Source organism: Oryctolagus cuniculus, chromosome 7 (assembly GCF_051225735.1).
Source record: "Oryctolagus cuniculus isolate XC-2025 breed Fujian yellow rabbit chromosome 7, ASM5122573v1, whole genome shotgun sequence".
Taxonomy (NCBI): domain Eukaryota; kingdom Metazoa; phylum Chordata; class Mammalia; order Lagomorpha; family Leporidae; genus Oryctolagus; species Oryctolagus cuniculus.
Window position 1 is genome coordinate 98,496,712 of NC_142873.1, and position 15,541 is coordinate 98,512,252.

The 15,541-nt window shown below is 34.4% G+C and overlaps 1 protein-coding gene across 3 annotated transcripts in view; it reads left to right on the top strand.

Annotated features, from left to right (window-relative positions):
- LRRIQ3 (leucine rich repeats and IQ motif containing 3) overlaps positions 1 to 15,541 on the top strand; it is a 161,010-nt gene that overhangs the window by 15,382 nt on the left and 130,087 nt on the right. For all 3 annotated transcript variants that reach the window (XM_051856361.3, XM_089337196.1, XM_089337195.1), the window contains exons 2-3: positions 2,261 to 2,544; positions 3,077 to 3,400. In XM_051856361.3, coding sequence (XP_051712321.3) covers positions 2,296 to 2,544; positions 3,077 to 3,400 — 573 coding nt within the window. In that variant the 5' untranslated portion in view covers positions 2,261 to 2,295. The remainder of the gene's footprint in view (positions 1 to 2,260; positions 2,545 to 3,076; positions 3,401 to 15,541) is intronic.

A 15,541-nucleotide genomic window follows, 5' to 3' on the forward strand; every position in this document is an offset into this window, starting at 1 on the left:
TAACAGAGGAAACTTTTCAGTTAAATTTAAACACCTAAGAATAATTGTGTGTTAATTACAGAGTTCAACCAATAGTATTAAGTAGAACAAAAAAATTACTCAAAGGGATAAAGTATTAAATTGTACATCAACCGTCAGGACAAGGGCTGATCAAGTCACTGTTTCTCATAGTGTCCATTTCACTTCAACCAGTTTCCTTTCTGGTGCTCGATTAGTTTTCACTGATCAGGGAAAACATATGATATTTGTCCCTCTGGGACTGGCTTAATTCACTCAGCATGATGTATTCCAGATTCCTCCATTATGTTGCAAATGACCGGGTTTCATTGTTTTTGACTGCTGCATAGTATTCTATAGAGTACATGTCCCATAATTTCTTTATCAAGTCTACTGTTGATGGGCATTGTGTTGATTCCAGGTCTTAGCTATTGTGAATTGAGCTGCAATAAACATTAATGAGCAGACAGCTTTTTTTGTTTGCCAATTTAATTTCCTTTGGGTAAATTCCAAGGAGTGGGATGGCTGGGTTGTATGTAGGGTTATATTCAGGTTTCTGAGGAATCTCCAAACTGACTTCCATTGTGGCTTGACCAGTTTGCATTCCCACCAACAGTGGGTTAGTGTCCCTTTTTCCCCACATCCTCTCCAGCATCTGTTGCTGGTAGCTTTCTGTATGAGAGCCATTCTAACCGGGGTGAGGTAAAACCTCATTGTGGTTTTGATTTGCATTTTCCTGATTGCTAGTGATCCTGAGCATTTTTTCATGTACCTGTTGGCCCTTTGGATTTCCTCTTTTGAAAAATGTCTATTGAGGTCCTTGGCCCATCTCTTAAGTGGGTTGTTGGTTTTGTTATTGTAGAGTTTCTTGATCTCTTTGTAGATTCTGGTTATTAACCCTTAATCTGTTGTGTAGCTAGCAAATATTTTTTCCCATTCTGTCGGTTGCCTCTTCACTTTCCTGACTGTTTCTTTTGCAGTACAGAAACTTCTCAATTTGATCTAATCCCAATAGTTAATTTTGGCTTTGACTGCCTGTGCTTCTGGAATCTTTTCCAAGAAGTCTTTGCCTGTGCCTAAATCTTGCAGGGTTTCTCCAATGTTCTCTAATAATTTGATGGTGTCAGGTCATAGATTTGGGTCTTTAATCCATGTGGAGTGGATTTTTGTGTAAGGTTTAAGGTAGGGGTCTTGCTTCATGCTTCTGCATGTGGAAATCCAGTTTTCCCAGAGCCATTTATTGAATAGACTGTCCTTATTCCAGCAATTGGTTTTAGATCCTTGATCAAATATAAGTTGGCTGTAGATGTTTATATTGATTTCTGGTGTTTCTATTCTGCTCCATTGGTCTATCCATCTGTTTCTGTACCAGTACCATGCTGTTTTGATAACAACTGCCCTGTAGTATGTCCTGAAATCTGGTATTGTGATGCCTCCAGCTTTGTTTTTGTTGTACAAGATTGCTTTAGCTATTTGAGGTCTCCTGTGTCTCCATATGAATTTCATCATCATTTTTTCCAGGTCTGAGAAGAATGTCTTTGGTATTTTGATTGGTATCCCATTGAATCTGTAAATTGCTTTTGGGAGAATGGACATTTTGATGATATTGATTTTTCAAATAAATAAATAAATCTGAAAAAAAAGAAACAAATATTACTGAGTTCTCAGTTTTATGATAAAATTTGAAAAAATACATGAAGCATTTCCTATTTTCAGCATATATTTAATTTACTGTAAAAGAAGTATATTAAATGGTAACAAATAAATATATAATCACTAATATGGGGATACAGTCGTGGAGGAGAAATGAGAATCAACTAAACCAATGATTTTCCCAAGAGGATTACACAAGAGAGAGAGAGAGAGAGAAATAGGGAATCTAGATAGTAGAATTAAGCATAATTTGTTAACTAGGAATGCTTTCATTAAAGTGTTAATATTACATCAAATTATATTTCCAAACTGCTTATTTTTCTATATTTTGTAGTTAATTCAATTTTCCCCTTGGGATTTGCTTTAAAACATATTTAAGAATTTAAGTGCTTTGGGAATTCCATGTTCTTTAGATAATCTATGAAAAAGTAAGGTTTTTACCATCATTATTATAAGGTCAGTGATACATTTTGAGAAGTAATTGTATAGATGTTACATATTTAAGATACTTAGGCATAGAAAATTCTATGGGCATTAGTTAATCTTTTTGAATTTTAACTTTCCTAACCATTTTTATACTTACTATATTTTTATTTTCTTTTGTTTTCAGATAGGTTTTTGAAAGCAGTTTCCCATCTGTCCCAGATGTTTCATGGAACAGTTACAGAAGAGCTAACCAGTCATGAGGAATGGAGTCACTACAATGATAACATAATAGAAGACCAAAAGGATTTTGTTTTTGTAAAGTTCAATGGCCTTCATTTAAAATCTATGGAAAATTTGCAGTCTTGTATCTCTCTAAGAGTATGTATTTTCTCAAACAATTTTATTACAGATATTCATCCACTTCAAAGTTGTTCAAAATTGATCAAACTTGATCTCCATGGAAATCAGGTAAGAAGTAAGTCATTAAGAAATATGTATATAAATTAATCATATATTGATATGTAATAAGCATGTTATTTATCCGTAATATTTCTCCCAGATAGACCTTTGTTTAACTTATAAACAAAAAATTAAAAAGGTAAAATGTATGAAAAGAAAAAATTTAAAATGTAAATACAAATTTTAAAATAAAAAAATATGAAAACTGCCTAATATTGCTTAAATCCATAGTCAGTATTAAGACTACTGGTTGACTTCTTCATTCTTCATGTTAGGAAAGTATTTTGGAAAAAATTGAAGAGCCTATTAACAAAGGAATTTACCCTGAACAAAATGTATATGTTTATGCAATAATAGCTTATTCCAGATGCCTGGTGTATTATGATTTTCCCCCAGTCATCATTTGAACAATTGGAAATGCATTTTTTGCTTATGATTAGACATTTGCCCCTTGGGAAATACTGAATTTTAAAAGATATTTAATCACTATCATTTCCCATGCAATTTATCTAAAAGTTATGCATTTTTAATCATATTTCAGATAAAGATTCTACCAGATGCCAAGTTTTGGAGTGGAATGAAAAATCTAAAACTCCTCTATCTTCATGACAATGGTTTTACAAAGTTAAAGAACGCATGTGAATTATCTGCCTGTCCAAACCTCATTGCCCTCACTATGTTTGATTGTCCAGTAAGCCTTAAAAAAGGATATAGACATGTTCTTGTTAACAGTATATGGCCTCTCAAAGCATTGGATCACTATGTAATTTCTGATGAAGAAATAATTCAGAACTGGCATCTTCCTGAAAGATTCAAAACACATAACCACAGACTTTACTTTAATTTCTGCCCTGCCTTGAGAAAGGTAACTAGCTTCTTTACAATATCATTTTAAATAAATTTATAATATAAATTTTTAACTTGAAAGTTTTATACCTGAATAATATAAACTCATATTTTTGCATTATTTATATAAAAATCAATGAATATATTAGTAATGACTTCATATCTTAAAATTTATCGAAGCTTGTGAATATTCAGTTTTTTTTAAAGTTTATTTGTTTATTTTCAAAGTCAGAATTACGGAGATAGGGGGGAGAGAGAGGGAGAGAGAGAGAAAGAGAGAGAGGGGAAGAGAAAGAGAGAGAGAGAGAGAGAGAGAGAGAATGAAAATGCATCTGCCATCTACTAGTTCACTCCCCAGATGGTCACATTGGCCAGCTTGGGCCAGAATGAAGCCAGGAGCTGGGAGCTTCTTTTGGGTCTCCCACGTAGGTGCAGGGGCTCAAGCACTTGGCCCATCTTCTGCTACTTTCCCAGGCACATTAGCAGGCAGCTGGATTGGAAGTGGAGCAGCAGGCGCTGGAACCAGTACCCATGTGGAATGCTGGCACTGCTGGTGGCAGCATTACCTGCTACGCCGTAGAGACAACCCAGATGGAGAAATATTAACCAGGCATTGGAAATGAAGAATTAAATACAGAAATAGTGTTCTGGAGCTTTAACACTATTTATGTGCTTTAGGAAACCTGGTTGTCCTGTACTTGAAGTCCAACTGTCTCAGGAAAATACATGTGTAGAAATCAATAAAGGTGGAGAGCAAAGGAGAGAGTCATGTGCACAGTCTTATTTTGTGGGTGGAAGGTAGTAGAACCAGTGAAGATAAAAGAGAATTGATCTCAGGAAGTTAGGGGGAGGACAAAGACATAATTTTTATTGTTACTAAGATTAAGAAGAAAAAAAATCATTAAAAATGGTCAAAGAGTGAAAGAAAATTGGCACCGAGTCAGATAATTGTAGGCTTTTTGATGATGACGTTATTGCATGTTTGGAATTTCAATATCTTTTTGCTACTGGACATAAAATTATAATGGATTAATGTGTGATTACCAAATACGGAATAGTTTTGGAGTAAATTTTGGACGGGAGGAGGAAAGATAAAGCCTTAATTGTAAGAAATAGGATTCATGGAAAATTATTAAAAGTAAGATTATACTGCAGCATGTTTTATGACAAGGAAAAATCTTAATTAAAAAGAAAGACTGAAAATATCAGAAATCAAGGAATAGTTGAAGAAAAAAACTGTGGAGAAAGTATGATTGGGAGAGAACACAAAAGAAATGAGCCTTATAGAGACATAGGCGTTCCAAATATTGGCACGATTTTTGCGAGTTGTAGACATTTAAGTAAATCTATTTTAATAACAGTTGTTTAGTTTACATGTAAAGTTTTATTCACTAGGATATGTTATAAGAAATGTTTCCTTGACTATTCTTTGATAATTTAAATGTTTTATTAATTTATAGTGCTATAAGTAAACTCCTGAGAAGAATAGATATGAATCAATAGTGATAGAAATTTAGTAATGCCTGAAATGTATATTTCAGCCATTATCAGAAAATTGAAAATGATATTTATCCTTATTATTAGGGTATGTTCAGTTATTTTAATAATTATGATTCTTTTATAAGGAGCATATGGATATGTACATTAAAGAAGTATATGCTTTTTGTAGTAAACAAATGTAAGAGTGTTATGAAAGATTTTGTCCTGTAGAGAAAAATATCCAGAAGGATCCTGTTTGTCCCTAATGATATATTAAACGATTTCTAGACCTTTGTTTTTTGGGAGTCTAGTTGGATAATATTTGTAGTTTGAAGAAAGTGAGAGACAAGTAGATTCTTCTTAACTGTATGAAATCAGAATGACTTTTGAAATTTGAAGAGCTTATTTACCCCTAAGTGTAAGAAGGAGATATGCTTTTTAAAGATGGGTGTGACCTGTGCAAAGAGCTGGTGTTATATGCTAATTATATATTGTCTACATGCAACAGAAACTTAACTAAATAAAGATTTTATTTTTATCATGTAGCAAGAAGCTAAGAGTTAGATAGTTCTTCTCTGTGGCTGCTCAAGGAAATCAGGAAGGACCAAGGTTTATTCTAGCCTCTTCCTTTGCCTTCTTTAGCAAGTGGACATGCTCCTTCCCTCGCTCCCACAGCTAAAGAGGTTTTCACATCAAGTATGTACTTAGGCCAGGAAGAAGAGAATTGAGGAGAACAAAAACACATGTCAGCATAGATTGTCCATTTTGTATAAGGAAAACAATGATTCTTGCAAATGTCTTACTTGAAAGACTTCCATCACTAGAAATAACTCAGATGGCTACCACTAGATATAAGGGGATCTTGTATGATGATTGTTTTTAAGTGGACATATTTACTATTAAACAAAACCAATTATCTATTAATAAGAAAGAAAGATTGTTGGAAAGCAGCACTTTTGGTCATTTAGTAAAAAAATTGATTATGTAATACAGGATTGGTAATTCAAGAGAGATTTTTAGTTTAAGCACTTAGCACCCATTTGTTCCAATGTAATAGATGGAAAGGAACTAAAAAATATCTACCATTATATCTACCATCTACCTTTAGAGATTTAACAAGAGAGAAAGCAGAGGGTAGTGTTCAAAAAGTACTTGAGTAAGGAGTAATGGCTGAAAACATCTACCAACTTTTACAAGACACACAAATTTGCAGATTCAACAAACTGTGCAAACCATAGATAGACCCAAATAGGCTCTGTGCCAAAAAACATAATTACACTTCTGAAAACTAAATACACATAAAAAATTGAAAGCTGACAGAAAAAAGTAACTTACCTATAAATGAAAAGTAAGAACTTGAGAACTGCAGCAAATTTCTCATTCAAAAACTGTAGAGGATATAAAGAAATGCCAAAAATTGTTTCAAGTGCTGAAAGGAAAGTACTATTCAGCACAAAATTCTATTGGCAATAAAAATAGCCTTCAGAAATGAAAAAGGAATTAATATATTCTCAAATGGAGAGAACGCAGAAGAATTTGCACCTAGTAGTTATCCTATAGTAATGGCTAAAGAACATTTTTTTTTGTAAAGAAAGAAATGATAATATAAGATTTGGAACACTAGGAAAGAAGAACAGAATGGTAAGTAAAAAGTTAAAAAATTAAATAGACATTCTTCCTCTTGTGTGTTCCAAATTGTATTAAATGGTTTAAGCAAAACTCATAACACTAATACAGTTCTGAAAATATATAGAATACTACTTAAGAAAATATATAGAAGACTACTTAAGGGAGAATTGAAAGATATTAAGGCAGGTAAGGTTTCTATGCTTCATTTGATTTTATATATTAGTGACATTAGTCAGTTGTGACATAAGTTGACTGATATATAAATCAAGAACAACCACTAAGAAATTTCTTTAGAGAGATACACAAAAACATTATTGATAGAGGGATGATGTAAGCAAGATCAAAGAAGGTCATAAGTTTTGGACTCCCAGAGAAACAATTTAGCAAACTATCCCTGGATGAGATTACTTTCATGATACTTCTGGAAACCAGGGAAGATATTATAGCACTCCAGTAGTGCGCAAAATGTGGGAGGAAACATATTAAAAAGGAGAATAATTTTTCACATCTATATCACTCCTTCCCAAACCCATTATAGCACCTGGTAAGAAGCACATTTTGACCTGAAATTTCTCCAGCTGGGGGAAAGAGAGACTTAGGATAAACATCTATAAAGATCATGAGGAATCAGGAAAATGATACCATCAAAGGAAACTAATGAAACTCAAGTAACCAACCCTAAAAAATAGAGATTTACAAACTACTTGACAGAGGCCAGCACTATGATACAGCAGGTAAAGCTGCTGCCTGCAGTGCTGGCATCCCATATGGATGCCGGTTAGAGTCCCGTGTTCTCCACTTCTGATCCAGTTCTCTGCTATGGCCTGGGAGGGCAGGAGAAGATGGCCCAAGTCCTTGGGCCCCTGGACTCACCAGGGAGACCCAGAAGCAGCTCCTGGCTCCTGGCTTTGGATCAGCTCAGCTCTGGCCCTGGTGGCCAATTGGGAAGTGAACATGAGGATGGAAGACCTCTCTCTTTCTCTGCCTCTCCTTCTCTCTGTGTAACTCTGACTTTCAAATAAATAAATAAATCTTTTTTTTTAAAAAACAAACTTCTTGACAATGAATTTAAAACAATATTCTTAAAGCTCCATGAACTAAAAGGGAACACAGAGGGACAATTAAGTTAGATTAAAAAAAATTAAAATTTGAAGTTATAGAAATAGAAACTTTTGAAAACAAATGCTTGAACCAAACAATACAACAAACTAACTAAAAATATGTCAGTAGAGAATTTCAGTAGCAGACTTGATCAAACAGAAGACAGTAATATAACAGGTCATTTGAAATTGTTCAATCAGAAAATCAAAAAGTTAAAGAGCATTGAAGAGTGTGATAAAAAGAAAAGAAAAAAAAACAGAAAAACCTGTGGACTGATGGGACACCATTAAACAAAACAGTGTATGCATTATGAGAGCCGTAGAAGGTGAAGAGAGAAAAAAGCACAGTCAATTTTAAAAACTGGCGGAAAACTTCCCCAATCTGGGGAGGAAATAGACATCCAGATGCATATTGCCCAGAAGTCTTCCAGTAGAATCAGGCCAAGAAATCTACACCAAGACAAGGTAATTTTCATTTTTTTTTTTTTTTTTTGACAGGCATAGTGGACAGTGAGAGAGACAGACAGAGAGAAAGGTCTTACTTTGCCTTTGGTTCACCCTCCAATGGCTGCCGTTGCTGGCACGCTGCAGCATGCGCTCTGCGCTGATCCGATGGCAGGAGCCAGGTACTTATCCTGGTCTCCCATGGGGTGCAGGGCCCAAGCACTTGGGCCATCCTCCACTGCACTCCCGGGCCACAGCAGACAGCTGGCCTGGAAGAGGGGCAACCAGAACAAAATCCGGTGCTCCGACCAGGACCAGAACCCGGTGTGCCGGCGCCGCAAGGTGGAGGATTAGCCTAGTGAGCTGCGGCGCCGGCCGATAAGGTAATTTTCTAGGTTTAAAGATAATTTTTAAAACCAAATAAGTAAATAGACTAATCAGATACAAAGGACCGCTGTAAAACTATAAGCAAATTTCTCAGCAAAAACCTTGTTCACCAGGAAAGAGTAGGATGAGTTCAAAATATGTGCATAAAAAAACTGCCCATCAGGAATACATAGTAAAAGTGTTCTTCAGAAATTAAAATGAGATAAAGATGTTTTTAGATAAATGAAAAACGAGGTAATCAATACTTGCCTGCCTAACAAAAAGTGATAATTGGAATTCTTTTTAAGTAGAAGCAAAATTATATATTATAAAACCATAACTGTAAAATATGTTAATGGATTTGTAATATAACATGAAATAAAATATTAATGATTTATAATGTGTGGGGGTAGGAAAATTTAGAGATTCTAAGTGATTTCAGTTAATTTTTTAAAGTAGACATTATAAAATGTTTGATGCAACCCTCTTAGTTACCACAACAAAAGTGGATATACAAAAAAATTTAAAGAATCAATGACTGGCACTTTAAAAACAGAAAAACAAACAAACAACAGAAGAGAGGAATAAGAAATATAAAATAGAAAATAGCTAATAGAATATTAATAGAAAGTCCTTATGAGTCAGTAATGATCTGAAATATAAACGTGCTAAATTTGCCAATAAAAAGACAGAATGGCTGAATGGATACAAATACAAACTCAAATGATGTGCTGGCTACAGTAGACTCACTTTAGGTTTATTAAATCACATTAGGTGTAAATAAAGGGATGGAAAAATGTATATTTTGAAAAAGGAAACACTAGCAGGAAAGACTGTAGGATTAGACAAAATAGACTTTAATTTAGAAACTGTCAAACAATGTCATCAACTAATGATAATAGGGTCAGTTCAACAGAAAATAGAAACATTATAAATATATGTGTACCCAGCATCAAAGCATCTAGATATATAAAGCAACTACAAACAGGTCTTGTGGGAGAACAGACAGTAATAGAATAATAACAGGAGGCTTCAATTCCTTTCTAAGATTTAAAACAAGGTAAGGATGCCCACTCCCAATACTTCTGTTTGCCATAGTTCTGAAAATCCTAGAGAAAAGAATTAGGAAAAGAATAGAGAAAGAAGAAAAAACAAAGATCTCCAAATCAGACAGGATCTGATTTGCATCTGTTTGCAGATGGTATAGTCTTGAATGTAGAAAGCTCTAAAGCCTCCAAAAGAATAATGTTAGAAATAGTGAACTTAGTAAAGTCGAGAAATTCAAACAAATTAAGTGTTTTTGTGACCTTGATGACTTCTTTAATTAGTATTTTATGACCCCCAAAGCACAGGCAACAACATCAAAACTAGACAAATGGGATTATATCAAACTCACAGGGTTCTACACTGCAAAGGAAATAATCAGTAGAGTGAAAAGTCATCTGATAGAATGAGAAAAATATCTGTGAGCCTACCCAACAAAGGATTAATATTTAGAGTATACCAGCAACTACAAACTCAGCAACAATAACAACAAAAAACTGATCCAGTTAAAAAAGTGGGCAAAGGACCTGAATAGATAGTTCTTGAAAGAAGAAAAAAAAAGCTGAAAAATATAAGAAAAAATGCTTTCCCATCACTAGTGATCGAGGAAATACAAATCAGAAATCACAATGAGGTATCTCCTCACCCCTGTCAGAATGGCTATTAATCAAGAAATAGCAACAAATACCGGCTGGCAAGGATGTGAAGAAAGGGGAGCTCTTCACGATGTTGCTGGGAATGTAAATTAGTGCAGCCACTGTAGAAAAAAGTATGATGATTTCTTTAAAAAATTGACATAGACTTCTGTTTGATCCCATTACTGGTTATATACCGAGAAGACATGAATTCATTGTTATCAAAGAGGTACTTGATCCACCAAGTTTATAGCAGCATTGTTCACAATAGCCAAAAATGGAATCAAACAATTTTCCATCATCAGATGAATGGATAAGTAATACACACATACACACACACACACATACACACATCAAGAATATTAGCTACAAAAAAGGAATCAGATTCTTTCATTGTATCAAAATGGTTGCAACTGGAGGAATTCATGTTATGTGAAATGAGTTGGACAAAGACAAAGTGCACGTTGTTTTGCATGTGTGAACTAAAATTTAAAAAAGAATTTAAAAAACTGAAAAAGAAATGCCCATATGTATCAGTTTTGCTACAAATGTAGTATTTTGTCAAACTTTGTTATACATTTTTATCAAATTGTTAAGAATTACATACCATTATAGTTTGAATGATTTTGTCACTATTGAGATTATGAGTGAAGCTGAACATCTTTTCATTTGATAATTGTTTATAGCCCTTGCCACTTTCCTGCTGAACTGTGGTATTTTTACTTTTAATTCATTTAACTCTTTATTTAGTGAACCATTTATTATTCACTTACAATGTGAATTAAAAATGTTATGTCAAAAATAAAAAAGATCAAGTTGAAAAAGAAAAAAAACAGCAAAACAAAGTAATAATAAGGGCAGTTGGGAAATTTAGATATGATGGATATTTATTGTCTTATTGGTGTGATGATAGCCCAGGTTTTACATACATTAATTATGTTCTCAATATATTAATTATATTTTTATAAAGCTGGAGGAAATTTCTATACATAACTCCAAATGGAATTATAAAAATGTTTAGGTCAGTAATAAGTAAAGGGTAAAACAGCAACAAAGCAAATAAATAAAAAATAAAATGACATCTTTAAGTCAGACCTATCAATAATTGCATAAAAAACTTACATTAAATAGTGTGAATACACAAATTATGGCAGAAGTAGCAGAGTGGATTTAAAAATATCACCCAATAACATATGGTCTAAAAGAAACTTGTTTCATTTATTTGTTTGTTTATTTATTTATTTAACTTTTATTTAATGAATATAAATTTCCAAAGTACACTTATGGAATACAATGGCTCCCCCCCCATAACTTCCCTCCCACCCACAACCCTCCCCTTGCCCTCTCCCTCTCCCCTTCCATTCACATCAAGATTCATTTTCAATTCTCTTTATATACAGAAGATCAGTTTAGCATATATTAAGTAAAGATTTCAACAGTTTGCACCCACATAGAAACACAAAGTGAAAAATACTGTTTGATTACTAGTTATAGCATTAAATCACAATGTACAGCACATTAAGGACAGAGATGCTACATGAGGAGTAAGTGCACAGTGACTCCTGTTGTTGACTTAACAAATTGACACTCTTGTTTATGGCATCAGTAATCACCCTAGGCTCTTGTCATGAGTTGCCAAGGCTATGGAAGCCTTTTGAGTTCTCTAACCCTGATCATATTTAGACAAGGTCGTAGTCAAAGTGGAAGTTCTCTCCTCCCTTCAGAGAAAGGTACCTCCTTCTTTGATGAGTGGACAGTGAGAGACAGACAGAGAGAAAGGTCTTCCTTTTCCGTTGGTTCACCCTCCAATGGCAGCTGCGGCTGGCACGCTGCAACTGGCCCACTGCACTGATCTGAAGCCAGGAGCCAGGTGCTTCTCCTGGTCTCCCATGTGGGTGCAGGGGCCAAGGACCTGGGCCATCCTCCACTGCCCTTCCAGGTCACAGCAGAGAACTGGCCTGGAAGAGAGGCAACAGGGACAGAATCCGGTGGCCTGACCGGGACTAGAACCCGGTGCAGTGCCGCAGGCAGAGGATTAGCCAAGTGAGCCGTGGCACTGGCCAAGAAACTTGTTTCAATATAATGGTAAAGCTAAGTTGAAAATAAAAATATGGAAAATATGTACCGTATAAAATTTAATCAAAGGAAAGCAGGAATGAGTGCTTATTTTGTATCTTGTAAAGTAGACTTCAAAGTAAAGAAAATTATCAAATAAGAGGACATATGATAAAAGGTTCAGTCGACTAAAAAGAATTCTCAATGTGCATAAGCAACAAAGCTATAAAATCTACAGAGATGAAATTATTAAACCAGAATGCTGATTAGACAACTCAACAGTTTTAGTTGCATACTTTTCTCAACAATTAGAAAATTATAAAGAAAAAATAGACATAAAATCAGATGGGTATAAAATAACTAAGAAACTGCATCAATCAGTAGGATCTAATTGGCATTTACAGGATGCTCCATCTAACAATAGCCAAATAAACATTCTTTTTTAGTGACCATGGAGTTACATATAGACCATATCTTTATAGTACAAATTTCAACAAATTTTAAGATATTTATGTCATGCAGGGTTCTTTGATGACAGAATGATAAGTGGAAAAATCTCTTAAAACTTAGAAAATGAAAAAGCATACCTTAGTAACTTCATTTGTTAAAGAACAATTCTTAAAGGAAATTTAAGCCATATATAACCTGGATGAAAATATAGACATGAAATTAAAATTGCTTAGACACAGGTAAAACTATATTGAATTAAGAATTTATAACAGTGAACTCTAAAAATAGAAAACTTCAAATTAATGAGCTATGCTTCCATTTCAGATCCTAAGTTCTCATACAAGACAAGGATGCCCACTCCTACAACTTCTATTTAATACAGTACTGTAACACTGTTGAGAATAATCAGATAAGAAAAAAAATGAAATGTGTCCAAATCATAAACAGTAAAATTACCTCTATTGGCAGATAACATGAGGCTATATGTAGAAAATGCCAAAGACTTCACCATAAAACTGTTAATTAACAAAGTCAGTAAATTGGTGAGTATAAATACAAGATACAAAAATTCATGTCATTTCCACTTACAAATAATTAACTGCCTGAAACAGAATTAAGAAAAGAATCCCATTAATATTAGCATACAAAATTAAATACTAAAAAATAAATGTAAGCAAGGATGTGAATGGATCTGTAAATGGAAAATTATGAAATTCCTATTAAAATTGACATATAAATTGAAAGATATCCCACCCTCATGCAACAGACAAATTAATATAAATAAAATATACACTGTATCCAAAGCAGTATATTCATTGGAATTCATATCAAAATGCCAATTGCATTCTTCACAGAAATAGAGCAACAATTCTAGAATTCAAATAGAACCACAAGACTGAATAACCAAAGCAGTTCTGAGAAGAAAAACAAAATTGGAAGCATCATATTTCCTAACTTATAATTGTATTGAAATGCTTTAGGAATCAAAATACTATGGCAGGGCTGGTGCTGTGGCCCAGCAGGTTAAGCCATGGCTTGCAGTGCTGGCATGCCACATGGGTGGCTGTTCAAGTCCCTGCTGCTCCACTTCTGATCCAGCCTCGTACTAATGCACCTGGGGAAGCAGTAAGAGATGGCTGAAGTCCTAAGGCTCCTGTACTCAAGTGGAAGATCAGGCAGAAGCTCTTGGCTTCTAGTGGTCTGGCCCAGTCCCAGTCATTACGGCCATTTGAGGAGTGAACCATTAGATGGAAGATAGCTCAAAATGAAAAGCCAATGTATTATGGAAAGTATATGTAAACCAAGGATTATTATTTAAAAATTGTAAAGAACTTATGCATCTCAATATTAAGGCAATATATAACCAAGTGATAAAATGAGCAAAAGACCTTAATATTTCTCCAAAAAGACAAAAAATGAGTAACAGGTAGATGAAAACTATACAACCTCACTAATCATTCAGGGAAATGCAAATCAAAGCTTATGAGATAGCATCTCACACCTGTTAGGATGGCTCTCATTTAAAAAATGGGTGATACCAAATATAAGTGATGTTATGGAGAAAATGGAAGCCTTATACATTGTTTTGAGGAATAGAGATTGGTACAGCCATTATGGAAAGTAGTATGGATGTTTCTAAAGAAATTGATAATATTACCATATGACCCGATAATTCTTATTTTGTGTATATATCCAAAATAAATGAGATCACCAACTCATAAAGATATCTCTATTCTCATATTCATTGCAGTATTATTTAAAATAGCCAAGATATAGAAACAATCTAGGTGAACATTAACAGAAAAATCAACTGGTGTATGAGGTTATTTCAAAAGTTTATAGAAAAATGGAATTAAAAGTAAATCTGTATATGTGAAATATATGAAATTTGTTCACCTTAAAAAATCAAAAAGTAGACTCTGGTGCAAAAAACTTCAAAATTAATTCAATTTTTTTCATAATGTGTACTTTGTATGGACTTTGTGAAGATCCTGCATATAAATAGCTTTCAAAAGTTTTTTTTGCACAAAAATAAACTTATTTTTAAATTTTGTTTTCAGTGAAAAACTTGAAGGATTTTTTATACTAAGAAATAGTTAGCCTTAGTAGATTCTGTGTCAAAGGAGGTGATCCAACCATATGCAATAACATGAACTTGGAGGACACAATACTAAGCCTAATCAGCCAGACACAGAAAGAATAATATTATATGTTGTCACATATATGTGGAGTCTGAAAAAAGATAAGGAATACTGAAAGAATAAAAGTGGTTACCAGGGTCAGAGTCGTGGGGAGGAAGTGGAGAGATCTATGTGGGTCAAAAGATACTAAGTAGTAAATGTTTTAGAGTGATTGAGTCTTAAGATGTAATGTACAGGCTGGCGCTGCGGCTCAATAGGCTAATCCTCTGCCTTGCAGCGCTGGCACACAGGGTTCTAGTCCTGGTTGCCCCTCTTCCAGGCCAGCTCTCTGCTGTGGCCCGGGAGTGTAGTGGAGGATGGCCCAAGTGCTTGGGCCCTGCACCCACATGGGAGACCAGGAGAAGCACCTGGCTCCTGGCTTCGGATCAGCGTGGTGCGCCGGCCGCAGTGGCCATTGGAGGGTGAACCAACGGCAAAGGAAAACCTTTCTCTCTGTCTCTCTCTCTCACTGTCCACTCTGCCTGTCCAAAAAAAAAAAAAAAATGTAATGTACAATAAGAGACTATGGTTAATAATAGTGTATTTTACTCATAATACACATGTTCAATGAACTTTTTAAATTGTCCTGTTGTTATTTCACAGGAATTTAATGAACTGGTACCATTGTTATGTTCAATTGGACCAATAGGTTATTTACCCCAGATCACAAAATTAACAAGTAGTAGAACTAGGATTTAATGCAGGTAGTCTTTAAACAGAGCCATTGCCTCCAGAAGAGGACATGCAATACTTTCCCCTCAAGAGAAGATAATTCCAT